The sequence below is a fragment of the Amphibalanus amphitrite genome, unplaced genomic scaffold (genome assembly GCF_019059575.1).
Source record: "Amphibalanus amphitrite isolate SeventyFive unplaced genomic scaffold, NRLGWU_Aamphi_draft 000037F_arrow, whole genome shotgun sequence".
Taxonomy (NCBI): domain Eukaryota; kingdom Metazoa; phylum Arthropoda; class Thecostraca; order Balanomorpha; family Balanidae; genus Amphibalanus; species Amphibalanus amphitrite.
This window is the reverse complement of record NW_024881533.1, coordinates 1044914-1071626: the sequence shown is the minus strand read 5'-3', so window position 1 is coordinate 1071626 and position 26713 is coordinate 1044914. Positions and strand designations below refer to the sequence as shown.

Sequence of the window (26713 nt, the reverse complement as noted above, 5' to 3'; positions counted from 1 at the left end):
CTATCATTTTTCGTGGATATTCTCCTACAGGTGGATTAGTAGTGAATATGTCATATGCATGAATTTTTAAAATCAAGACGATTGCACTGTGACGAGCTCGAATGTTTGTTAGCTATATCTTGTTTTCTCTGTGATTATGTCATGCTGATGAAGATTTGATAATCGAAACGCGTCCATGCACTATTTGTTCCGTGTTTTTATACTTGTCTCTATCAATATACGAATAACGTCATTCACCATAAATTAACCCTCGCCAGGCGAGGGCCTTTTCCATAACACGGACGGCGAGGGGGGGTTGGTACGACCCCCCCTCGCGATTGGCTCCTATGGCACTTAGAAACGCCAAATTTTCAGGGTAGGTGGGTCCATAGGAGATCTCGCCTCTGTGAAAGTTTGGTGACTCTAAGTCAATATTTAGGGGGATTTTGGGGGGTATGAGTGCAAAAATTTTGCTAAAACATGTTAAAAGTTTTTCGCTTATAACTTTTTACCTAGTAAAGATAGAGCAAAAATAAAAGCACCAGTGAACTCAGGACGTCCGTGCGCATCGAATGATATACTTTGTTACCAATTTTAGTGAACTCTGGAATTCAGTTGCAGCTAAGCTAGTCCATTTTCCCTGACCTTGTACCGGTTTTTGTGACCTGGTGCCCTGACCTGAAAAGACTGGGACTTCAAATTTTTAGGAAAGGTGCGAAAATGTTGCCCCAGAGGGTGTGTCAAATTTGGCGGCGCTACGCGCCGCCGTTTTTACGTTATTTGCGAAAAACCTTAGGGGGGGGGGGGGGGGTTGCATCAACCCCCCCTCGTCGGGCGAGGTTTAATAGGCACCACTAACCTTGCCTGCCTAAATGCACTGTTGGCTAGTTACTCACTGCATGGTCACGTGACATCATCAAAAGTCTTCTCTTTGCTAATATCTCCTCCCCAAGCCTCGTAAATGATCTCATTGTACTCCGCTCGTCATGACGCATCAAATGATATACATGTTGAGGTGTTGACCTTGAGGTCACGACACCTGTGGTCATCTTTTGACCCTGACATATCGAGATCAACACGTATTTCGATGCGAATTGACGAGTGGATCACGATGGTTACGAGTGAGCGAGCGAAGCGAGCGAAGCGAAATCTTTTCAATAAAACGCAAAAATCTCAATAAGTGAGCGGCCCGACCTGGCCCGACCCGACCCGGCCTGCGCTTTTGAGAGGCTTATAACTCAGCAACCGCCGGGCCGATTGACATGCGGTCTTTTTTGTTGGGTAGTCACATTCCTTCTAACCCGTGGTTGAATATTCTAGTGATGCATTTAGATGACCGTCGTTGCACGTGCCACGCGAAAAGTCAAGGATGTTCAAGCAGTTCTACAGAATTAGCGCTTTTGGGAGGTCTATATCACGGGAACTGCTTGAGTGATTGACTTGCTGTATTTTTTTTTTTGTATGGTAGCTGTATCCCTTCTACCAAACATTGGATACTGTCGATGCATGTGGGTCACCCCCAGTGCACGTGCAAAATGCAACAATACGGGGTGTCAGATTTGTTTCCATTACAATCACTCTGAAATTGCTGGGGCGATTTCGCTGAAACTTGGCACACAGGTAGGCACTCACTAGGCATTCATTGCCATGCGTTACGGTTAGGGTGCTACTGTATGTAGGGGAGAGTGGGATGAATGGATAAATCCATATATCTGTTCTTTGGTTGGTGCAATGGCAAACTTGTTGATTGTAGTATAAAAAGGAACTATTGCAGATATTTTTCATTTTTAACCCTCGCCCTGGCAGGGGGGTCGTTGCGACCCCCCTTAAGGTTTGTCGAAGATAGCGTAAAAACGGCGGCGCGCAGCGCCGCCAAATTTGGCACAGCCTATTGGGCAACCTTTTCACATATGACCTGAAAATTTCAGGTCCAGGTGACCTTGGGTCAGGTCACCAGGTCAGAAAAACCGGTAAAAGGTCATGGTCAAATTTCAATTTTCTTTTTGCACCTGTCCAACTCACAGTTTTGCACTGATTTCCTTCAAACTTTCAGGATGTGCTAAGTTCACCGAGTTGTATAACATATAGTTCGGGTTTTTTGAGGTCACTGACCTGAGGTCAGTTAGAGGTCATTACGTCGTAATGTTAAGCCTATGGGAAAATACTAAATTCGGAAAATACTGGAGATATCCGCTTCGTTCTATCACTTTTGTGCTTTGAAACCACAGTAATTAACAGCAGGTCACTTGGTGCTTCTTTGTTTGGTGCACTTATCCATGGGTCAGGATAAATGAGGTCAACTGAGGTCAAATGACTTTTTGCCAATAACTTGGCACATAATGGCGCTAGAGCCTAAAAAATGGTATCATTGTGTTCCTGGTGATCAGCCGAATCGAATGATATGCGATATGATGCAATTTGGTTAACTTGAACTTAATTTATTATTTTAAGTTTACTTAAAATTTAAGGAAAATTTTAAGTACACTTAAACAAGCTAAAAAGTATATCATTCGACGCGCATTGACGTGCTGAGTTCACTGGTACTTTTCTTTTTGCTCTATCTTAATTAGATCAAAAGTTATAAGCGAAAAACTTTTGACCTGTTTTTAGCGAAATTTTTACATTTATACCCCCTAAAACCCCCCTAAATATTGACCTAGAGCAACCAAATTTGCACAGGGGCGAGAACTCTAGGGGGCCCACCTACCTACCAAATTTGGTGTTTCTAGGTGCCATAGGAGCCAATCGCGAGGGGGGGGGGTCGCATCGACCCCCCCCCCCCCCTGCCAGGCCGTGTTATGAAAAATGCCCTGCCAGGGCGAGGGTTAAAGTTATCCTCTAAAATTATCGCTTTTATTAGAAAAAAGCTGACTTTTAATGACTCTGAACGTTTGTACGAACCTGCCCCAGGTATAGGGTACAATGCACATTCGTGCAAGGGATGGGGCACATTCGTGCACCCTACAAAATTCGAGGAATTACCGGGCATTACCAGAAATTTACCAAAAGAAATTGGCAGGGGGTCATTTCACTTGATTCGTTTCGACAAGAATGCATTGCACAACGAATGTTGAGAAAGAATGAGCTGGCCAACAAGAATGTGCCAACTGCCGACCATCCTCGCCTCCGTGACCTCGCCCAGGTCGCGTGAATTACTTGTCACGACGTCGCAAGCAGCCGAGACTGAGTCAGACGAGCGCCATAAGTGAAACCTACTACAGATAAAGTCAAATCGCAAAAGCGAAAAAAATATGCACGAATGTACCCCTAGGCAGTGCGTGCACGAACCTGCCCCACAACGTTATTTGTAATATATTTTAAAATTTCTTGTTGAAAAATGACACTTTTTCAGCAAACAAGTTTGCAGCGGTTCCGTGAATAGAGTGAGCTTCTTCGCCCCCCCCCCCCAATTTTGAAAAGCTGAACCACATTTCCGAGTCAGGATCACGAAAATGGATGTTATGAGAAAAGTTTGGAAAGCGCACGAATATTACAACTTTGCGCTTTTATCAAACATGCCATGACAGCAGGTACGTACATTATTGTCTTCTATAGTACACGATGGGCGACAATGATAGACATATTTTCATAATTTACCTTGAGCTCGTGCAGTCACTCATTTTCCTATAAGCTGCTGAAAACGAAATGCCCCATGCACGAAAGTGCCCCACTCTCCCCTACGTGTGCACGTGCAGGGGGCGTTTCGCAGATCTCGAGAACGGCTAGGTCGATTGCGTTCAAATTTGTTTAGCATTTAGGGACCGGCTGGAAGAGTGCCGTGCAAAAGTCACTTTGGACCCAGTTTACACGTGCGCACGTGCAGGGTGCCACTTCCAGATCTCGGGAGCGGCTGAGTCGACTACCTTCAAAATTGGCACACCGCTAGTGACCGGTTAGTAGGGTGCAGTACAAAAGCCAGTTGCAAGTACCCTCTCGAGTCTCGCCCTTCCGCATGTGCAGAGCTCACTCTCTCGCTCGCTCGTTCTTCGCCCAAAAGGCGTTTTACTGGTATTATTAGCCTGCTTTAGCTTAACCTGCGCCGTGCTGGTGGTCTGAGTTTTCCGTGTCGTGCTTGGATGGCGTTTTGACGTCTTCCCCCTTCCCCCGTCCAGCTCGGCTCCTGGGCCACGTAGCGACGGCCGCGTCACTTTCGCTTTCGCATTGGAAAGAGCGTCACAATAATGACAAAGTATTTCAGTCATTTTCAGGCTAGGTCAAAAGTCAGGTCACCAGAGATTGAGAGGTCATCAGAGGTCAAATTTTGCCAATTTCAACAATTTTCGAAAAACCGGCGTATATCTCAGGAACTAATAGAGTTACAGTGCCGCGGAAAAGCGCATTCACTGAAAACCAAAACGATTCTCTATTCCCTTTGATCATGGTGTGTCATGCTCCTATAACTCTGCCGTTTTCCTGGCGGAATGCCCTTAAAATACTCAAATGATTCCTCAAATGATTCCTTTTAAGCATATCAGGGGTTTTGGTCTAAAACAACACCCTGATCATTTTCTTCGAACATACCCAAACTATACCCTCATTCTTTAAATACCTCCCTTGAATTCTTCTAATATACCCTAGTGTACAGTCTCTGCCGCTACTGTCAGATACCGTACCTGTGCCGCTCGGCGCCTCCGGCGGTGACCGGTCGGCGGGCCGGGACTGGCCGGCCGGGCGGGCGAGGAGGACAGGCAGTCGCTCCCTGGACGTGTTGCTGACCACTAACCCGCGCCCCGCTGGGCTATTCAGCCATACGCGCCCTGCTGGGGATAGAACCTTAACCCTCGTTTTGGATGTGTTACGATATATAAAGGGAAATCGGACGAGGGAGCTGAGAGTAATGAGACAGTTTCTGAGCAAGTTCTACGACAAATATACCTAGGGCATTATTATTTTCCCTTCTGGGTTTATGTGGGGTCTAATGCAATAATACATTGAGATCAGTGATGGAAATCACAGAATAATACGAAAGTGTTACGTGGTATAATGCGAGTATAGTTTGCAAAATATTCCCCTTATACGCTTAGAAGGAATACTAGAGGTTTCGATGTAAGGGTATTTTGGTAGGTTAAGAGGAGTGAACTGTGGGTGTCGCAGGGAATAGAACAGGAATCATATTCCTTTCCTCTTCGGTACTTACTAGGGTATATTAGAAGAATTCAAGGGAGCTATTTAAAGAACAAGGGTATAGTTTGGGTATATTCGAAGAAATGATCAGGGTGTTGTTTTAGACCAAAACCCCTAATATGCTCAAAAGGAATCAAAAAGGTTCTCAGTGTAGGGAATATTAGAAGAATTTCAGAGTGATATTCAAAGAAAGTGTATTTGGGGTATATTCGGAGAAATGATCAGGGTGTTGTTTTAGACCAATTCCCCTAATATGCTTAAAAGGAATCAAAACAGCTCTCAGTGTTCGATAGCTCTTTTAACGCTCTTTCTGAGGTGTCCTCAGGTTTGACCTCAGGTCAGTACCTATAGCAATTTCCAGGTTTCTCGAAGTTCCTTAGTATGATGAAGTTGTGTAACTGCACTGACCTCAGCTGGCCTAAAAACACTATGTATTGTTCTGAAAGATCGTATAGTGAGCTATCTATTACCTACTTTTACTTCCACGTCTTTCTAACGGGTGGTCGGTATGAAGCTGGAAAAAATTTGATTGAGTGTGGCTTTGATTTGATTGATTGATTGATTGATTAATTGAGTAAATTGAGCATAGATCGAGTTAACTAATATAGTAGCTTCCTCAGTTTTCGAGATAGCTTGGTGTGGCCAATTTAGGCCATATATCCCTTCCCCGTACAATGACGAAGCGAAATGAGACTCCACAAGGACGCGGGCTAAGGTTCTATCTAGGTCATTCGTTGATCTTCCAGGTCAGCTCTAGGTCAAGTAGGTAGGGGAGAGTGGGGCAAAGCGGCCACCCTAACGCTTCTTACGATGCCAACGCTTGATTTTTAAACTTGGAAAGATTCTTTCTATACCAATGTGATCCCTTTTAACCCACGCCCCGTAGGGGGCCGAAACGGCCCCCCTGTCCTTTTCCGTCGATATCTCCTAAACCGCTGGAGATATTGCCACCAAACTTTCAGGACCCCTCCGGACATCAATTTTACACATTGTGACCAAAAATTTTTCCATAGGCTATGATAGGTTGGCCACAAATGACGTCAGAATGACGTCATGTTCTGTCATTTTCGACAGAAAAAAGACCTTTGCGAGAAGACCTTTCAGGCCTACAGATTTGAAGATACAGAAAAATGACCAAATTATAAAAGGGGTATAATTGACAGGGCTACAAAACTGTAATCTCGGATGTTTGAATTTTTTGAGTTTTGACCCCCAAAAATCAAAAAAGCATTTTTTTCTAAATATATTAGCCACAAAATCAAAAAAAGTTTTTTGAGTTTCGAAAAAACCGGAATATATGTGATAGTACCTACCATCTTCTATCTACATACCAAATTTCAGATTGATACCTCGTTTTTTGGCCAAGTTATAGCGAACAAACTGTTAAAAAATGATGACGTCAAATTTTCAAACTCAATTTTCGGCAATTCTAGACCTCGTAGAGCAAACCAAAGACCACCATTAGACTCCCCGTGACGAGCTGCATCGAATCGATACCCATTTTATGCAAAAATATCAATTTTGAAATTTGACCTAATTTGACCTGACCTTGACCTGACCTTCACCAAAACGTGACCTAGGCTGGCCCCAAAGGCTGTCTAACCCACATAATCGCATTTGTCATGCAAAATGGACCATAAAACATGTATCACACTACACTTTCAAAATGTGACCCCGGTGACCTGACCTCGCTGTGACCTGACCTGGTATCAGTGACCTCAGATAGCAAAGTATGTGTTTGACGAACAATGTACCATCGTTGGTTCTCAATAAATTACCAATTTACTCGATTTCACAACACATTTCTTGAAATGCCTGTGAACGGTGAAAATCCGACCTTTGACCTGACCTGTGACGTCATCGGTTTGACCTAGGTCAATGAAATTTGGTCTCAAGGTAGTTCCCGGGTGGGGCTATCGAAAGCCGTTTGAATTTTGAAAATCGGCCGGTAAATTTTTGAGATCTAAGGGGGGGCCGAAACACCCCCCCCCCCCTACGGGTGGTAGGGTCCGCCGGTATTCCTATTCCCTACGGGGCGCGGGCGGCGCGGGTTAAGTTGCCATTTATTTCAACTGCGTTTTATTTCAAAAGGCGTTCACATATGAAAGATATTGACAAAACTTTAAACCTATGCATATTGGCCACTTTGCCCCATACCCTGGGGAAAAGCAACCACCGGCGTCTTCTCAAGTCCCGATATGAGAAACAAAATAGTTGCCTCGTGTACGACTAGGGTATTTGATGGTGACAAGGTTAAGCGAGGATGGATGTTTACTTTATCATCTTCCACCTGTAGGTAAACAAAAAAAGGATTTGCATGAAAAAAAAACATTTAATTGCATTATTTGGTAATTCATGCAACTGAAAAGTGGGCAAGATGAATGCATGACGACACATATGAATATAAATAATGTTTTTTTATCCAGATGAAAACAACTTATGGCCAATTGGGGGGTGGCCACTTTGCCCCGGCCACTTTGCCCCGCGCATACCGTCCGAGACAAAAATATTCCAGCTTAGCTATTAGTGGGGTAAAAAACATTAAAATTGGTAGAATACATGTACGATAACCATGCAATGCATGGACAAGAACGCTTATAAAAATTCCAAACGGTGATGGAATAACATAGCATTTAAAAATTGTAAACATAGTTGGTAACCTGGCAAGAAATGCTTTTCCGTGTTTCACAGAACAATGGTGATGGGCCTGAAACCCCGGTCTGGCTCATTCGAACGACAGTGAAGAGAAGTATAATTGGAAACCATAAATTGGAACTGACGCCAGCTATGAAGGGCTAAAACGATGGGTGGCCGCTTTGCCCCACTCTCCCCTATCTTTGCAACTGTCCTCTAAAATTTAAAAAATGTGAATACCGTCAACTACAGACGTTTCATGTCTTATTATAAGTCATCTTCTCCTGCAGTGGCGCTGGGTATCGGAGAGGGTCTACCTTTATGTACATCCCCTAAAGTCCCAGTGGAGGCTGAATCGTGCCCGACCCTCTCAAAATGCTCAATCACATAATCGGCTGAGTCGTTCCATGGTAGGTAAGCCTTAGGTAAGTGCGGATAACGGGCAACAACTATAAACATGTGCTTTATTTTGCATTTATTTCATTGTATTTTTTTCTGAACAAATAAACAACAGTTCCAACACACAACACAACAAACGTTCCCGTTTTACCCGACCCCAGCCTAATAACGTCTGGCAGGTGGTATAGAAACACTGGCCTGTTACCAGCAGCGCCCTCTTCAGGGATTATTTCGTCAGTCTCTCGGCCACCGCTGCCGCTGCTGCCATCTCTGCTCAGCTTCCTGCGGCGGCCACCAGATGGCAGGCAGGTCGCTCGGTCACCGCCCAACTACCTCTGCCAGTGCCGTCTATTCCGACCTCAGCTGAGCTCAGGGCCAGGCGGCGTCAGTGGCCCCCTGTTGCGGCAGTCTCTGACCGCCGAATGGGGGGAAGCTGGGCAGCGGAGAGGGGCGAGCCTGGGGGGAGAACTGGGAGGGCTGGAAGGAGGCTGAGTTGACGGAGGCCTGCTGGGACTGAAAGCCGGGCTGGCCGGGCCGGGAGCTCACGCTGCTGAAATCATGGCGCACCTGGACCCCAGACGCGCCGGGAGACGGGTTCACGCCGGCCTGGCCCTGTCCCACCCCGGGCGTCAGGCTGGGCGACATACCGCGGGCGATGTTCTGCAGAGCGCGCTGCGTCAGCTGATTCACATACGAGTTGATGTCAGGCATCTGGATGAAGGGATAGCTGGGCCGATTGACGGCCTGGAACGAGCCGCCCGCGCCGCCGGCTCCGGTTAAACCAGGATTGGTGTGACCGAAGGAGCCAAAGGCAGGATTCGCCACACCGGGAGATACAGGGACAGGGTTTGTCAGACCTGGTGTACCTGCACCCGGAACAGCGGGGCCGGTGGCTCCCGGGACAGGCTGGGCGCCCTGTGAAGGCGCCCCCGACCCGGCGGTTCCTGCCGGGAATCCAGCAGCACCACCGACCCCCGGCACCTGTTGAGCCGGGTCCTGCGAGCTACTGCCAAAGCCGCCTCGGACACCCAGGTCCGTCTGCGTGCCCTGAGCGGTGTTCCATGGTGTGTAGAAGCCTCCCTGCGAGCCGGGCTGCTGTCCAAAGGGCGCCCACGGGTACCGTCCGCCTATGTTGATGTGGAAGTTGGGATACTGAGCGAGGATGCTGCGGTAGGCCTCCTCAACTGCGTTCGGCACGCCCGAAACCGGGGGCTGCTGTGTGCCGCCGTGGCTGCCGAGTGCTGGCTGTTGTGAGGGATCGGCCACTCCGGGTTGGAAGGGGTCGGACTGGGCAGGGGCCTGGCCGCCAGCCCCCAGACCCGGCTCCGGCCCCTGCGTCGGTCCCTGAGACGGCCCCTGCGCCGGCCCCTGCGCCGGTCTCTGCGCCGTCGGCCGGGCCGGCTGCCGCGGCGTGCCGAAGCCGAAGCGCACGCCCAGGCCGCCGTCGTCGCCGTCGGGCAGCACGTCTGTGGTGTGTGAGGTGTGCGTGCCGCGGTCCACGGGCCGGCCGTTTTCTACGCTGCCCCAGGCTGAGGAGGACTGCTGGGTGACGGTGGTCTCCGCGCGCGCTGCTGCCGGCCAGGTGAGCAGCAGCCAGCCGAGCAGCGCACCGCCTGCAGCGCACAGAGGGGTCACACGTCACACACAGGCGGCGTATATCGGCCCATCACCTCTCAGCCCAATCACCTCAGAGTCACACCAAATGCACGAGTATGGTCACGGAGGCTCCAAAGGTCACCATCAAACACACTTCAGTATTGCATTTACCGCGGTAGACCATTAACTTTTATTTGTGACACTCCGGAGTTTGAGTACTGGATCTCAAATTACTTAGTGTTCATGAGTGATCACTGTTTTTAAAAAGCACTAATGGATGCTGATTAGCACAGCATGAAATCCTAAATTGTGCTTAAGTTATATACTTTAAATACAACTTAATTTAAACGAATGGCAGCTTACGAGTATAGCTGGTAAGCAAGCGTGATCTGTAGCGCTATGCGCTGCCGTTTTCTTTACGTGAGAAAAATTTGAGGATCGTAAAAATAGCTCCAACCAATGTCTTGGCCTTAGTAAAAGCTGGCCGGGAAAGAGGTACACAGCCTCGAGAATGCTCTCATTATGATCAGCTCGTCAAGACGCATCGATTGATATGCATATTGACCTTGAGGTCAAGTGACTTTAGGTCAACCTTCAACCTTGACCTTTCGAGGCCAACATATATATATATATTGATGCGGATTGACGAGTGGATTCCGACGGTAGGTACTTATTAATTTTGCTCTTGTCTGATTTGGTTCAAAAGTTATTCGTAAAAACTCTCTTGCTCACGAGCGCCACTTTTGCTTTTTTGACCCCTGTGACGTCATTTTGACCCCACCTAAGAATGACCTGGACACAAATTGTAGAACTTGTCCGTCTGTATCCGATTCCATTTACTGTCCGTTGCTAGCTTACTTCGTGATCAAGATCTAAGGGATGGGGCGAGGTGTGTGTGTGTGTGGGGGGGGGGGGGCAGGTATCCATCCTCTCCTAACTTTGTATGTACGGCTCTCGCGAGATTAAGCGGTAGGTTTTGCACTTTTACATTTCCGGTTTTATCTCAGAAACTAATCGATCTACGATGAAGCCACTTTAACCCTCGCCGGCACAGGCCATTTTGCGTCAGTTCGACGGCACCAGGGGGGTTGATACGTACGACCCCCCCCCCCCCTCGCGTTTGGCCCCTGATTGAGATAGAGCTTCGCGAAAGAAAAACGAGCGTGTTGCCCGTCACGAGAGGAAGCCGATGATACCCAATTTTAAGGTCCTAGGTCATCGGGTGACCTTCCAGGTCAGGTCAATGACCCGAAAACCGGGAAAATCGGGACCTGTTAGAAAGTCGTAAAGTGTGGATGCTATGTGGTTTTCCGGGGTGCTGATCACGAATATCGTGTTAGTTTTGATCAGAGATGATGTCTTTAAGCATTTAGACCAGGTCGGGTCAGGTCAGGTCAGGTCAACCGGTAGGGGTTGTGACGGGTATTCGTAATGCGTGTCAACCGCCTCTGACAGCTTCGTAACATGTTACGAAGGCACCAAAACTACTTCGTAAATGTTAAAATGGTTGGTAAATTCGAATTCAGCTCCAAAAACTAGCCTAGAAACATGTAAAACTCGAAAAAGTGAACCGAGGTCACCCGAGGTCACCAAAGGTCAATGACCTGACCTGACCTTCAGGTGACCTTGACACTCACCCAAATGTATGGGAGCAACATCAAATCACATGTTTGAAAGTTTGAATCCACGAAAAGCTTGCAAACGCGCGGCTAATACGAGCCGACATACGCCGAATCGCGATTCCGGCCAAACATGGTCTCGGAAAAGAGGTCAAAGGTCAAAGGTCATTTGGGTCAGGGTCATGAAATCTTCAGGGTAGGTGTAAAATTGATCAATGCGAGGGTACTGAAAGTTTCGTCGCGATCGGACGCTTTTACGCGAGTCATTCGCGAAAAACCTTAGGGGGGGGGGGGTTGCATCAACCCCCCCCCCCCCCCCCTGTGCCGGCGAGGGTTAAACGATCATGGCCGGCTTGTGAACCAACAAGTCGATCGCATCTTCAACACTCAAAAGCTTAGGACGACGAAGATATAGCCAGAAGTAGGTACACTAAATTTTATAGGTGCAAAACCTACCGCTAAAATCCGCGAGACCAACTGTACATAGGTGCGCAGTGGGTGCGGAAACCCGCAGGTGCGGGTTTCAAACGACTAAAGGCCAGGGCGCTTTGACAACAGAAACACAATGACGCCAAAAGGAAGGGAAACTTGCATGTGCTTGAGAATCATCCTTACAGGATATAGTTTACTTTTAACATGGGTTTTTTAACTGGAATAGCAGTTTCGTAGCTTGAACTGAGGCTAGCATTAATCAGGAGCTTTTACGGCCCAACAATCACTCGAAGAATCTAGGCGTTTCAGGCGTTTTCACTCAGTCATTTCAGGTGATGAAGGAAGCACAATGTGTACGCTACGCACACCTGCGGCGGGCGAATAAAAGTGTAGACAAACCGGGTATGCTTTATAACTCGCGCCGTGCTGAAGGGGGGGGGGGGGGCGCTTTTACGTCCCTTTCCCCAGTTTTTTTTTTCGCGAATATCTAAAAAAAACGAAAAAAAACGGAGGCGCACTGCTCGTACATCATTTCCGCACATGAGGTGAAAATTTCAGACCCAGGTCGCTCAAGGTCAGGTCACCAGGTCACGTCAACTGACCTTACCTCATAAAAAGTTCAAAGGCTCGCTATAGCTACACAGACTGAGCGATCACTTTAAAACTTTCAGCGATTGATAATATGAGTAGTATGTATAAAATTTAAATCGCAGATTTCAATCTTTGCTATCTGTTACCTAAGGTCAGGTCAGTTGTGCGACCGCTCCATTACAAGTCAATGGGAGAAAATTGAAATGCGCCTCTTTTGGACGAATGTCGTTCAAACCGCTCTCAATCATTAGTTTATAGGCAAACATGACACACTGAATCGGGAAAATGCACCTGTGGGCTGGCCCCTCTCTGTGCCCTTGAGGTCACCTCAGGTCATGAACGGTCACCAGCAGTTTTTTTGCTATAACTTTTGATAGAGACGTGCTAGAGCGGTAAAAACACGTCAGATGTGTTCAGCTTGACTATACGGATCGACTGATATGCACAATAACCTTTTCTGGTCAGATCATGACCTTGACCTGAGGTCAAAGTTAAAAAATGACCTTTCAAGGACACCAAATGGTTCATTTGACGCGTCTCGACGAGAGGAACACGCTGCTGTCAAAAGTAATGTCGTTGCTTTGTTAACCCGCGCCCCGTAGGGCTACCGGCGGACCCTACCACCCGTAGGGGGGGGGGGCGTTTCGCCCCCCCCCCCCTAAGATCTCGGAAATTTACCGGTCGATTTTCAAAATTCAAACGGCGTTCGATAGCCCCACCGGGGAACTACCTTATGACCAAATTTCATTGAACTAGGTCAAACCGATGACGTCACAGGTCAGGTCAAAGGTCTGATTTTCACCGTTCACAGGCATTTCAAGAAATGTGTTGTGAAATGGAGTAAATTGGTAAGTTATTGAAAACCATCGATGGTACATTGTTCGTCAAACACATACTTCGCTATCTGAGGTCACTGATACCAGGTCAGGTCACAGAGGTCAGGTCACTGGGGGTCACAATATGAAAGTGTCGTGTGATACATGTTTTATGGTCCATTTTACATGACAAATGCGATTATGTGGGTCAGGCAGCCTTTGGGGCCAGCTTAGGTCACGTTTTGGTGAAGGTCAGGTCAAGGTCAGGTCAAATTAGGTCAAATTTCAAAGTTAATATTTTTGCATAAAATGGGTATCGAATCGATGCAGCTTGTCACTGGGAGTTCAATGGTGGTCTTTGTTTTGCTCTACGTGGTCTAGAATTGCCAACAATTGAGTTGGAAAATTTGACGTCATCATTTTTGAACAGTTTTTTCGCTATCACTTGGCCAAAAAACAAGATATTGATCTGAAATTTGGTACGTAGATAGAAAATGGTAGGTACTATCACATTTATTCCGTTTTTTTCGAAACTCATTTTTTTTGGATTTTTTGGCAAATATATCCAAAAAATGTTTTTTTGATTTTTGGGGGTCAAAACTTAAAAATTTCAAAGATCCGAGGTAGCAGTTTTGTAGCCCTGTCAATTTTTCACCTTTTATGTCTCGATTATTTTTTTTGTATCTTCAAAGCTGTAGGCCTGACAGCTCTTCTCACGAAGGTCTTTTTTCGGTCGAAAATGGCAGAACATGACGTGATTTTGACGTCATTTGTGGCCAACCTATCATAGCCTGCGGATTTTTTCTTCACAATGTGTAAAATTGATGCCCGGAGGGGTCCTGAAAGTTTGGTGGCGATATCTTTAGCCGTTTAGGAGATATCGACGGAAAAGAACAGGGGGGCGTTTCACCCCCCCCCCCCCTACGGGGCGCGGGTTAAGTAAAACGTTATTAAGTGGGACTTTAAAGTCATTTTATCTTTTACTCAGGTTGATAAGTTAATGGTATACTTTTCAGAGTCTCAAGAGTAAATGTATTTTTTTTTCTTTAAATGATGGCAAATATTTCGACCCCCATTGAGGAGCCCCCATTGGTCTGCATCGTTTATTATTCCATGTAATTTCGCATTGAAAAAGGCTCCTCAATGGGGGTCGAAATATTTGCCATCATTTAAATAAAAAAAATACATTTACTCTTGAGACTCTGAAAAGTATACCATTAAAACGTTATTGCCGAAAAAAACATTTTTGTTCGTGAAAATGTCAATTTTTACAGTTTTTGCCCTCTGGAGGCTAAATCATTGAAGTAGGTCAAATCTGAGAGCAATAATCAGAAAGGTATGTAAAAGGGCTCTCCAATGCGCTTTTCTGCGACGCTGTAGCTCTATTGGTTCCCGAGTTAGCCGTGAGCAGTTTCCAAAAATATTGAAATGGACTAGATCTGACCTTTGATGACCTCTGTCGACCTGACTTTTGACCTGAACTAAAAAATGACTGAAATGTTTCCGTCATCATTTTTGACGCTTTTTCAATTGCCGCTTACCGCGTGTCGCTACGTGGCCCAGGAGCCGAGTTAGAGGGGGTGTGAAAACTCCCTCCCCCTGCACGACACGGAAAACACAGGCCATCAGCACGACGCGGGTTAACCCGCGCCCCGCTGGGGGGGGGGGGGGGTTATGATTCCAAATATCAAAATATCCGATTCCATGACAAAATATCGAAACGCAAAATATCGAATCGCAAAATATCGAACGAAAATTATCGAAAGCAAAATATCGAAGTCGCAAAATATCGAAACCGCAAAATATCAAAATCGCAAAATATCGAGTCGCATAATATCGAAATCGCAAAATATCGAAATAGCAAAATATCGAATAGCAAAATATCGAAATAGCAAAATATCGACTCGCATAATATCGAAGTTGCAAAATATCGAAATGGCAAAATATCGAAAGACAAAATATCGAAAAGACAAAATATCGAACGCCAAATATCGAAAAGACAAAATATCGAAAGCAAAATATCGAAAAGACAAAATATCGAATGCAAAATATCGACAAGACAAAATATCGAAAAGACAAAATATCGAAAGCAGAATATCGAAAAGGCAAAATATCGAATGCATAATATCGAAAAGACAAAATATCGACAGCAGAATATCGAAAAGACAAAATATCGAAAGCATGATATCGAAAGGAAAAAGTATCGAATGCTGAATATCGAACAGACAAAATATCGATAAAGCGAAATATCAAAAATTTGAAGGCATAGACGGCACCAGGGTGGGATAATTAACGTGGCACTAAAACTTGACTGAATCAGTGACAACTAAACCAGTCACAGTTGAACCGATGACAATTTAACCAGTGAACAGCTGAACCAGGGGACAGCTGAACCAGTGGACAGTTGAACCAGTGGACAACTGAACCATTAGTTGATGTAACCCTTCCCCTTATTGGCGGTTCAATAGAAGGAAACAGTTACATTTGATCTAAAATAATTATCAAACCTAATCAAACCTAACCAAACCTAACCCAACCTAACCAAGCCTAACCCAACCTAACCTAACCCATCCCAACCCAACCAAACCTAACCTAACCCAACCTAACCCAACCCAATATAACCTAACCTAACCTAATCTAATCTAACCTAACCTAACCCAGCCCAACCTAACCCAGCCCAACACAGCCTGAAATGGTTTTTGGCATTTCAAAGCAAGAAGTGTCAGAAATGTTAATGCATCAGCGATTCTTTTCAATATTCTGCTTTCGATATTTTGTCTTTTCGATATTCTCCTAACCGATAATTTGTCTTTTCGATATTCTGCGTTCGATATTTTGTCTTTTCGATATTCTGCTTTCGATAATTTCTCTTTTCGATATTCTGCTTTCGATATTTTGTCTTTTCGATATTCTGCATTCGATATTTTGTCTTTTCGATATTTTGTCTTTCGATATTTTGCCTTTTCGATATTTTGTCTTTCGATATTTTGTCTTTCGATATCCTGTCTTTTCGATATTTTGTCTTTCGATATTTTATCTTTCGATATTTTGCAGCTTCGATATTATGCTATTCGATATTTTGCGATTTCAATATTTTGCGACTCGATATTTTGCCATTTCGATATTCTGCTTTTCGATATTTCGCAACTTCGATATTTTTCCATTTCGATATTTTGCTTTCGATATTTTGTCACTTCGATATTTTACCTTCGATATTTTGCGATTCGATATTTTGCATTTCAATATTTTGTCCGGAACCCGCAGAATCTGCCCCCCTCCCGTTTTTCGCTAATAACTTCTAAACGCGTTACGCCAGCGACGTGAAACTTTCAGCACCTTATCATACATCAATATGACACGTTCCCTGAAAATTTGAGCGAAATCCGTCGATTTTTTTGAGAAATTGACGTTTTAGTGACGTCATGTTCGCCATTTTCGCCTCAAAAACGGCAAAATTTCAAACGCCGCTAAAATTTTCATTTTTAAAGGAATCAAGACGTAACAAAAAATGTTATACGTGATTCTACTTTGTCTATGAAATGGCTATCTCAGTTTTTTTGAAAATTTTGGATTTTGGCTCAATTTTTTTTCAAAAAACTGATTTTTTTTAGGAAAATAATTAAAAAATCCAAAATTTTAAGAATATAAAAAACGGAATTAATGTCAGAGAAGTTGTCTATGTGCACCTACATACCAATTTTTAGAAGAATCTGTTCAAAAATGTAGGAGTTATTCAAAATTTTATGACGTCACGACACAAAAAAAAATTGATAAATGATTTTTTTTTTTGGAAGTTCTAGACCTTGTACGGAAACAAAAATCGCACCATTCGATTCGCCGTGAAAAACTGCATCAGATAGACACCTTTTTAGGCCTTAACAACCAACTTCAAAATTTGACCTCACTTGACCTGACCTTGACCTGACCTCGACCCCCAGTTCATCCAGAGGTGGTCCATATCACTTATTGAGTGTGCCTATTGAATTCTATGAGTAAAATGACCCATAAAACATGTGTCGCACATGCCCTTTTCTATATTTTGTTTTTGGTGACCTGACCTGATCTGACCTGACCTTGACCTTGACCTTTGAATGACATTGTATGCAACGATTATTGTCTTGGTAGTCTAAGAACACGTTTTGGGCAATCAGTCTCAGTCCATTCTTCGGCAACTACAGTGCAAGGCCGATACTGTAGAAACTTGCATATTGTACCCTTGACCTGACCTTGACCTGACCTCTGACCTACTTGAGCAAAACAATTTGGGCTCTTTAGATCCGCCTTGTTGAGAGCTTTCGATTGCCGTTTTCCCCGTCTTTCTACGACCGTCGGTTCGGAAGTTAGACAGGGGGGCAGAATCTGCCCCCCCCCCCCCCAGCAGGGCGCGTATGGCTGAATAGCCCAGCGGGACGCGGGTTAAAACAGCGGTTGCTACTCTAAAAAAAACGACATATTAGCCGTTGCCCGTTTTCACGACGGCCATCTGGTACACATTTGGTGCACGTCTGGTACAGATTAGGTGCAGATCTGGTCAAATCAGGTTCAGTGTGCCTCATAGCAGCTATCAGCTAGGGTTGCACTAATTGCTCATAACCGAAGGTTTGTTGTCAATAGTTAAAACACTATTCTTTAGAATTGTGTTTTTCTATTGAAAAACAAATCTGAGTTCCCTGACAATTTGGCAAAAGCTGCCTGAGATCAGTACAACTTGATGCTCGAGAAAACGGCTGTTCCAAAAATTCTGATTTTTTCAGGATTTCTAGTGGGCCAGGTGATCTACGTTCTGGTATGGGTCTCCCCTCCGCGGACAAGCTGGTGCACGTGCCACGTGACTTTGAAAATTTCCGTGTTAAGCCAATGGGGAAAATGAAAAAATGCGTTCCACGGCAGATTGCTCGAAAACGATCCAAACGACCCCCATTTTCTTCCATGCGGATCAACCACCATTCGGTGCATTACCCATGGGTATGTCGCAAAGTGGCCGGAAAAGTCCAGAACCACGTGCCACGTGCCGTTGAAAATGACCCTGCACACCGGACATTTGGACTTTTGGTCATTTCGGCACACCCGCGACGCAGACTATGGTGTGGGTGACCAAACAATGGGTGCCATCTGGTCGGCAACTGTTTAAGGTGTCGTCCAGTGGGTCAAAGTGGTAGTTTCAAACTTTTGGGATCCACCATTCTGGGGATTCTTTTTGACAATATGCTTACGTTTCTTGGCACAATGTTCATTCCACCCAGCCGGTCGTCAATGCGTTAGGTGACCCAAATTACGATTGACCTGAAGGAAGTTGGGGGCGCGGAACACGCACGTGCCATCCGTTTTTTAATTGGGTGCTTTCATCTAGGAGATTTTTGCAGATATCTGTTTGATTTGTGAAAATAACCAAAAAGCTGAATCTCTGGAATCCTATCGGTATGCCAGTCGTTGATAGATTATTATCTTGCTACGGCCGGGCGCTTATTTGCGGTGCTTGCGTGTGGCGGCTGGCAGGCGACTTTTAGTCGTTTTCGGCTAGCAGTTAGCGTCGGTGCGGTGCGGGCGGTTTTATTTTTTCTGCGTTTCGGCGTTTTTTCGTGTGGTTTGCGGCGGTCGGGCGATTTTTTTCGACGTTTGCGCTGGCGTTTCGGGCGTGCGTTTTGCACGTTTTGCGGTGTTAACGTTTTGCGGCGGGGCGGACGTTTTGTGTTTTTTTTGCGGTGTTTGTCTTTGGCGGCGGGCGGGCGGGCGGGCGGTTTTCTTTTTTTGCGTCGTTTGCGGTGTTAAATTTGCTTGCGGTTGGCGGCCGCTTTTTCATTTTTTTGCGGTGTTTGCTTTTGGCGGCGGGCGGGCGATTTTTAGGCGGTTTCGGTTGGCGGTTAGCGGGCGTGCGATGCGGGCGGTTTTATTTTTTTGCGGCGTTTGCGGTGTTAAATTTGTTTGCGGTTGGCGACCGCTTTTTCGTTTTTTTTGCGTTGTTTGCTTTTGGCGGCGGGCGGGCGTTTTTAGGCGTTTTCGGTTGGCGGTTAGCGGGCGTGCTATGCGGGTGGTTTTATTGTTTTGCGGCGTTTTTGCGTTTTTTTTTATTTGCGGTTTGCGGCGGGCGGGCGTTTGTTTATTTTTTGCGACGTTTGCGTTGGCGTTTCGGGCGTGCGTTTTGCGCGTTTTGCGGTGTTTGCGTTTTGCGGCGGGCGGGCGTTTTTCACAATTCAAAGTCCAAACCTTCGGGCCACAGCGCTCCTCGAAAAGCGCTGCCCTCGAGTATGCCTGCTTTGTCATATTATCAGAAAGCATCATCGATTAAAACACTGAAATAAATTCATAAAATGAAGATATTTGCTGTAAAAGAAATTAGGTGCAGATTTGGTCAAATCAGGTGCATTCGCCGGATAGCCCGTCGTGAAAACGGCTTGACTTTACAATGCCCCTGCTAGGTCAAAGTTGCAATATAGTTAGATACCAATCGTAAAAACATATTTCAATAAACATAAACGAGATGTGATTATCAAGGTGTAAAAAAGAAAAGGCAGAATTAGATAAATAGTTACACAATGGGGAGGCAATGGCATTCAGGGCCATTGTTAGCTGTTCGTTTCGCTCACCTACAAGACGTGTCATGGTCTCGTAGCTCCCACTGCTCTCGATATAGTCGATATAGTAGTGGCTGAGATGGTTGGGTGTCGGCGTGTGGCGGCAGCTCCCTGGCGCCTGCAGCTACTCCGGTACGACTGATATGCGGCGCCTGGGGCCAAACACTCGCCGAGACGTCATCTGAAACGTCATGGGGCAACAGGGTCCCGGGCAGCCTCATCTGTCAGGGCCACTGATGAGTTTCCATCGCGCAACTTCCCCTGACCCCCCCCCCCCCATCCGTCATCACTGCGCAGCGCCCCAGTAAACAGCCGCGCATCAGTGGTCTGCGCAGCGCTGTGTGCCGAGCTGTCTCAGGCGGTGTCGTTTGAGCCAGTGACGTCAGCCAGATAACCAGCGACGTCATCACATGGTAATTTGGGTGCTACTGGATACGACACGGCCGGAGGTGGCGATCGGGGGATGGGCCGCCGAATGGTGGGGGTCTGGTGCGCCGCTGGATCTGTTTCGCCAAACATTTCACCAAATGATGCCAGATGGCACCTTGCTAACTGATTATACGATCTTGCACGGGTTGCAGCTCAGAGGATTTGTTTATGAATTGAAACATTGTAAACACGCTCTTAATGACATGCTAGGCAAATTAAATGAATTTTCAAATAAAAAATGACTGTTTACTTGCGTCACATACACCAGAAGTGTGGAAAAAACGCGTTAATCATCAACTTGATGATTACCGTAAACGACGTCAAAAATTGTAAACGTAAACGTTTATCATAGCATATCATAATAATAAAATACGTTGCTTGAGCCGGCAAATCTCAGCCGCGGATATACGATGCATGTAGAAAGATTGGAATGTCCAATAGCCATAGTGGCAGTGCCTGTTGCTGAACCCGGAGGCAGTTTGTTCAGCTGACCCGCCGACCCAGCTGACCCGCCGACCCAGCCGTCACGTGACCCATTCGCGGTAGACAGTGCCAGTCTCGCTATGTAGACAATGTGTAGTTTCTATGGCCTTGGACAGTGCCGTTCATCAGCGTTTGTTGCCGTGATCGTTGATATCCGTATTTGTTGAAGGCCGTGTGCGAGTGCTTGTGTGACCTCAGCGATTGAGTCGTTTCATATATGGAACGACTGACTGACATATATGAAACGTGACGGGTCGTATACGACCCGTCACGTCTCACGTGACTTCAGTTCGATTATTTGTTTAGTTGTTTGTGTTTGATGAATATTTGCCTTGCTCTCGTGACTATTTATGACATTTGTCACGCCATCACTAAGCAGCGCCATCCTTGATGCAGAGGCCCATTCATCCAGTTGACCTTGAATTGCACTGCATGGTGATTGGAACATTAATTGGTCTGTGGTTGCATGACCTCATCATTCCTTAGGATAAACCGGAAGTTTTACATCATTCCACGGTTCTTACGATGATAGTCTCTGAAATGCATGCAATGTCAATGGATGACATTTAATTAAAATGCTTCTCTACAGCCTACAAGTACATATCTAACATTTTTTATAGCATAGATAGATACTGCTGAATGGCTGTTGAGCCGGCACCGCCTGGGCTATATCCGTACCCACAACCGTCATGGGAGGGGTCGGTCCCGAGCTCTACCCCCCCCCCCGCCCTCTGCTACCTCGAGAACCAACGTTTGATAGCTGTTCATGAGACCTTCCTGCTCCTGAAAGCATTCTTGAGATTTCAAGACCGAACTCACTAAGCCGATGCATAAACTTACGAGAATACCTATGACGTCATCATAACATAGCAATATACCACATACATGCTGGAGGCGGAGCCATTTTTTACCATTCGAAGGCCAAAAAGTATGATGGAAAGCTGAAATGTAGCACATCTTTTCCCGCGACCTGGTGGGGGGAACTATTTTTTGCCCCCCCCCCCAGACTTTTCGATATATCTCCAGAACCGCTGCGTCGATTGTCACCAAACTTTCAGTACCCTCCCGGGCATCACTTTTACACATTGTGACCAAACATTTTTTTCCAAGCCTATGATAGGTTGGCCGCAAATGACGTCAGAGTGACGTCATGTTCTGCCGTTTTCGACCCAAAGAAAGGTTGCGCGGGAAGAGCTGTCAGGCCTATAGCGTTGAAGATACAGATATACGTTTAAACGTAAAAGGTGTAGAATTACCAGGGCTACAAAATGGCTATCTCGAAATTTTGATTTTAATGAATTTTGACCCCCCCAAAATTTTTTTTAAATATAATTGCCAAAATTTCAAAACGTTTTTCGACTTTCGTAAAAACCGGAATATATGTGATAGCCCTTACCGATTTCTATTCACATAACAAATTTGAGATCGATATCTCTCTTTTTGGCCAAGTTATAGCGAAAAAAAACTGTTCAAAATTGATGACGTCAAATTTTCAAACTCAATTTTAGGCAATTCTAGACCACGTAGCGCAAAACAAAGACCACCATTAGACTCGCCGTGACTAGTTACGTCTAACTAACCAATACCTAATTTATGCAAAAATATCAACTTTGAAATTTGACCTTTTTTGACCTGATATTGACCTGATCTCCACCAGGAAGTGACCTAAACAAGATTCAAGATTCAAGATTCAAGATGTATTCGAAAGAGATCCATTCTACAGATGGCTTTTCACTCGTTCACGTCATTGGTGGAACACAATAATGGTGGAAAGCATACATTCATTCGCACGCTCAAAGTCACACACACACGGACAAACCTAACCATTCGACATCTGCAGTGCTGACAGCTGGCGCCTGACTGTTGAACGAAAACCGAGGGTACCGGGTTCTACTTCCACACCGTTGAGCATGGTTACACCGCGGTAACACAGTCTCCTTCTGCCGGCTTCGGTTCGTATCGCTGGGAGAGTATACAGGTTAGCATGTCTCGTCTCGTGATCAAGCCGCTGCCTGGCCTTGGCTCCTATGGTGCTAAATACGCTTTCGGGCTGACCGGTAACCAAAATGCGTTCCAGTGCACACGCCGTGTGATAGGCGACCAAGTGATCTGCATCTAGCCAACGGAGCTGCTCTAGGGAGCCCGATACATGTTCGTAGCGCCGCTTACCAGTGACCACGCGCACACAGAAGTTAATGGTCTTTTGAACACGGCGAAGCTGGGTGTGCCACATGAACCGTAAACTGACAGGCAGTACCGCACTATGGACAATGCAAGAGCTCCGACAATGCTCTTAAGCGTCTTTGTAGGGAGAACATGGCGCGCATGCGACAAGGCTATTAGTATGCCCGTACATTTTCTCACGGTATTGTCCACGTGCGCCTCAAAGTTCAAGTGCCGGTCGAGATAAACACCAAGGTTCTTTACCACTCCGGAATCGGCGATGACAGTGCCGCAGAAACGGAGTGTCACAAGCGGCAGAGTGCGGAGCATCGCGGGCGTTCCAAGTACAAGCATCTGCGTCTTTTTGGCGTTCAGCTTCATGCCGTTATGGCAAAACCATTGATATACTTTGTGCAGGGCGTGTTCCATACTGGTCACCAAGCGATAAATGTCACTCTTCTTTCCGCTTACCAACAACTGCGTGTCGTCAGCATACTGGACGATGGTGACATCATCGGGCACGCAAAGGCTCAAGTCGTTCGCGAACAACATATACAAAATACAGCTGAGCGCTCCACCTTGAAAGACGCCGATGTCATTAAACCTCGATTTCGAAAGCATGTCCCGTCCCTCCGGAGAACGCACACGAACCTGCTGGGTATGATTTGACAAATAACTACGGAACCAGACAGTGTCGATCGCGTAGAGTGAGAGCTTTTCTAGCAATTTGAGGTGAGGCACTACATCAAAGCATTTTGAGAGGTCTAACAAGACAAGAATGGATACTTCACTGTTGTCCATGGCCTGCAAAATTTTGTCCGTTATGACATGGAGCGCTGTTTCTGTCGAACGGTGTTTCCTATAGCCATGCTGCGCGTCAGCGAGGAGTGCGTTTTGCTCTAGATAACCAGATAACTGCATCTGGACTATGCGCTCCACTACTTTCATTATCGCCGGAAGCAGAGAAATAGGTCGTGTGTCGGACGGTTCGGCAGAAACCTTTCCCTTTGGGATTGGTGTGACGAGGGCGTGCTTCCACTCACGTGGGACATGGCCAGAAGCAAGACTCGAGTTCACAACATCTAGAAGCGCGTGACCTACTCCGTAAAAGAACTTCTGAAGCATAAGCACACTTATGCCGTCGAGACCAGTGGAGCTGGACGGTTTCATGGTCGCGATAGCGCCGTGCAAGTCATCCATGTCGACCGTGTGTACACAGAAGGCACTGGTCAGCACTCGGGGCAGTCGAACAGGCACGCGCGCTGTCGGAGCCGGCACACTTGCCGCTGTACTCGGTCCTATCGTAACATAGTAGTCATTCAGTGCGTTCATTTCTTTCATTGAATTCAGTTCATTCAAACCGTTCCTGATAGCCTTAAAATCAACACCATTGAGTTTGAAATGAAAAAAATAACCATAAAACATGCATCACACAGCCCTAGTAAAATTGGGTTCATGTGCTGACCCTTGGTGACCTGACCTGTGACCTGACCTGGTGTTATCGGTGACCTCTAACAGCAACATATGCACTAGGCAACTGACGCCCTATCGCTGATTTTCGATAAAATGCGTTTTATTCGATGTTATAGCGCATTCCCTATAGAAGACCCGTGACCGGCAAAACATTTTATCTTTGACCTAAGCTGTGACGTCATCGGTGACTCCGAGGTCAACGAAATTTAATTCCTTTGGAAAAATTTGACTGGGCTTTCGAACGCCGTTTGAATTTTGTGGATCCGTCTAGTATAGTGTCGGAGATACGAGGGGGGGGGGGCAAAAAAGAGCCCCCCCCCACCAGGTCGCGTTATAAACAGACCCCACCAGGGCGCGGGTTATTTCCTACATATAGAGCTCCCTAACATTTTTTTCATTAGGATCTTCGATTTACCATGTCTAAAAGTCAGTTTTTTTCTTCTCATTTTAAATGTTGCGAACCATTGTTTGGACAATCTGAAATAACCATTGTGAAAAACTCATGTTTGCGCGTCCTCTTATGTTATTGATTTGTATTTCGTTTGTAAGCTCGATTTTTGACGTTTTGTCAAGTATTTACCTTTAGGTATATGAAAACAATGTGGTGTGGTTGGGTCACTAAAATGTGCATATCCCAAAAAGCTTCGATTAACCCTCGCCCGCACCTGTCATTTTCCCATCCTAGAACGCACATGGGGGGGGGGGGGGGGGTGATGGTGGTTGCCACCTCCCCGCGCCATTTCGTTCCTGTTGGAGATAGAGCTTAGCGGTAAAGACCAAAAAGATTCTTTGGGAAGAGACGAATCCAATGATACCCAGTTTTTTCTTCTCAGGTCAGTCGTTGACCTTCCAGGTCAGGTCAAACTAAAAAATGTTGCTGTTTTGGGTCACCGTTGGAAATCAAGTGCGCTGCTTATCATATACCGATAACGATGCCGTTTTCTGGTGCCAAGCCAGCTAGAACCTCTTTGTCTCACTACCCGACCAGGTTTTTGCTGCTGAGGTCATTTCAGGTCAAGTTAGGTCAAGGTCAATTATATGTGTTTGTATGTCTGTGTGTGTCTGTGTGTATACTGATGTGTGCACCGATTGTTTATGTGTCCATATTACATGAAATCATGATCTGAGAAGCTTTTACCAAAAATGCAGTCAAAAAAACTTCACAAAAAGTAAACTTCGCTTGCCCAAAACGCAATTATCTTAGATGACCTAGGTTTTTTCACTTTTTTTCTAAGATAGTCCGTTACCCATGATCAGGTAACCAGGAGTGCCCCCTCCCACAGTCCCGGCGACGCACAGAGACCTTACTTTAACACCAGGTAACATAATAAATTGATCAAGTCGCGGCACTCCCTGCTAAGAAGTGGAAAATATAAATAAAATATAACGCATGCAATACTACTAAAAAATGTTAGTAAGTACGCCAAAAAGGAGGAAAGTAGTCATTGCCGAGTGAAGCAAAATGACTGCCCACTATACCAACACCAGCAACTATCATTTATACCAGTGTTAGTAATTAACGCAATACGCATTCATACTCAGGTGGGGAAAAGCATGCCTGGTCATGTTCTTGCAAGGTCATTTTTATTGCCGAAACCCTTGGCTCCGTCCGGCTAAGCTAGGCTTGTTGCCGGACAGAACCTCAGGAAACAGCACGGACTAGAGTATTCTGAGAATTGGTACAATAAGTTGTATAAATGTCAATGTAGGTAATGCATGTAGATACCATAAGATAAATATGCAAATTGAAATAGACAATGATTGAGAAGGGTGGCACACAAGGATGTATTGTAGTTGGTATTTAAAATAGGTATACACGAATCGTTATGTTGTGTACATGTATAAGAACCACATGCGTACATATATGCATATGCATTATGTATGCAAAACATACACACATACATACACTGAAAAAACAAAAAATTCCCATGGGGAATTCACGGGGCGTTTGTTTGGTGTCAACACCCCAAAAACGCCTTTAAGTGCGTAAACGAGATCATTGAACACCCCGAAATCACCTCTAAAACTCCAGTGAAGTGTTCCCAAAGTGTAACTGAAGGAAACAAAAAATTCCCATTGGGAATTCACGGGGTGTTTGTTTGGAGTCAACACCCCAAACACGCTTTTAAGTGTGTCAACGAGATAATTGAACACCCCAAAACACCTCTAAGACTCTGGTGAGGTGTTCCCGAAGTGCATCATGATGCACTTCGGGAACACCTCACCAGAGTCTTAGAGGTGTTTTGGGGTGTTCAATTATCTCGTTGACACACTTAAAAGCGTGTTTGGGGTGTTGACTCCAAACAAACACCCCGTGAATTCCCAATTGGAATTTTTTGGAGAAAAACAAAAGATTCCCATTGGGAGTTCCCGGGGTGTTTGTTTGGTGTCAACACCTATATTG

The 26713-nt window shown here is 45.7% G+C and overlaps 1 protein-coding gene across 2 annotated transcripts; it reads right to left on the bottom strand.

Annotated features, from left to right (window-relative positions):
- Positions 1-8200: 8200 nt before the first annotated feature.
- Positions 8201-20011, bottom strand: LOC122372736 (translation initiation factor IF-2-like). 2 transcript variants are annotated; one of them, XM_043350280.1, is made up of 2 exons: positions 19774-20011; positions 8201-9749 (listed from the first exon to the last, which is right to left on the bottom strand). In XM_043350280.1, the coding sequence occupies exons 1-2, from the start codon at positions 19787-19789 to the stop codon at positions 8506-8508; spliced, it is 1260 nt and encodes a 419-aa protein (XP_043206215.1). In that variant the 5' UTR covers positions 19790-20011; the 3' UTR covers positions 8201-8505. The 2 variants fall into 2 exon arrangements, with proteins under 2 accessions (XP_043206215.1, XP_043206208.1); XM_043350273.1 differs by having other exon boundaries at positions 8201-9752; positions 19774-19976.
- Positions 20012-26713: the final 6702 nt, after the last annotated feature.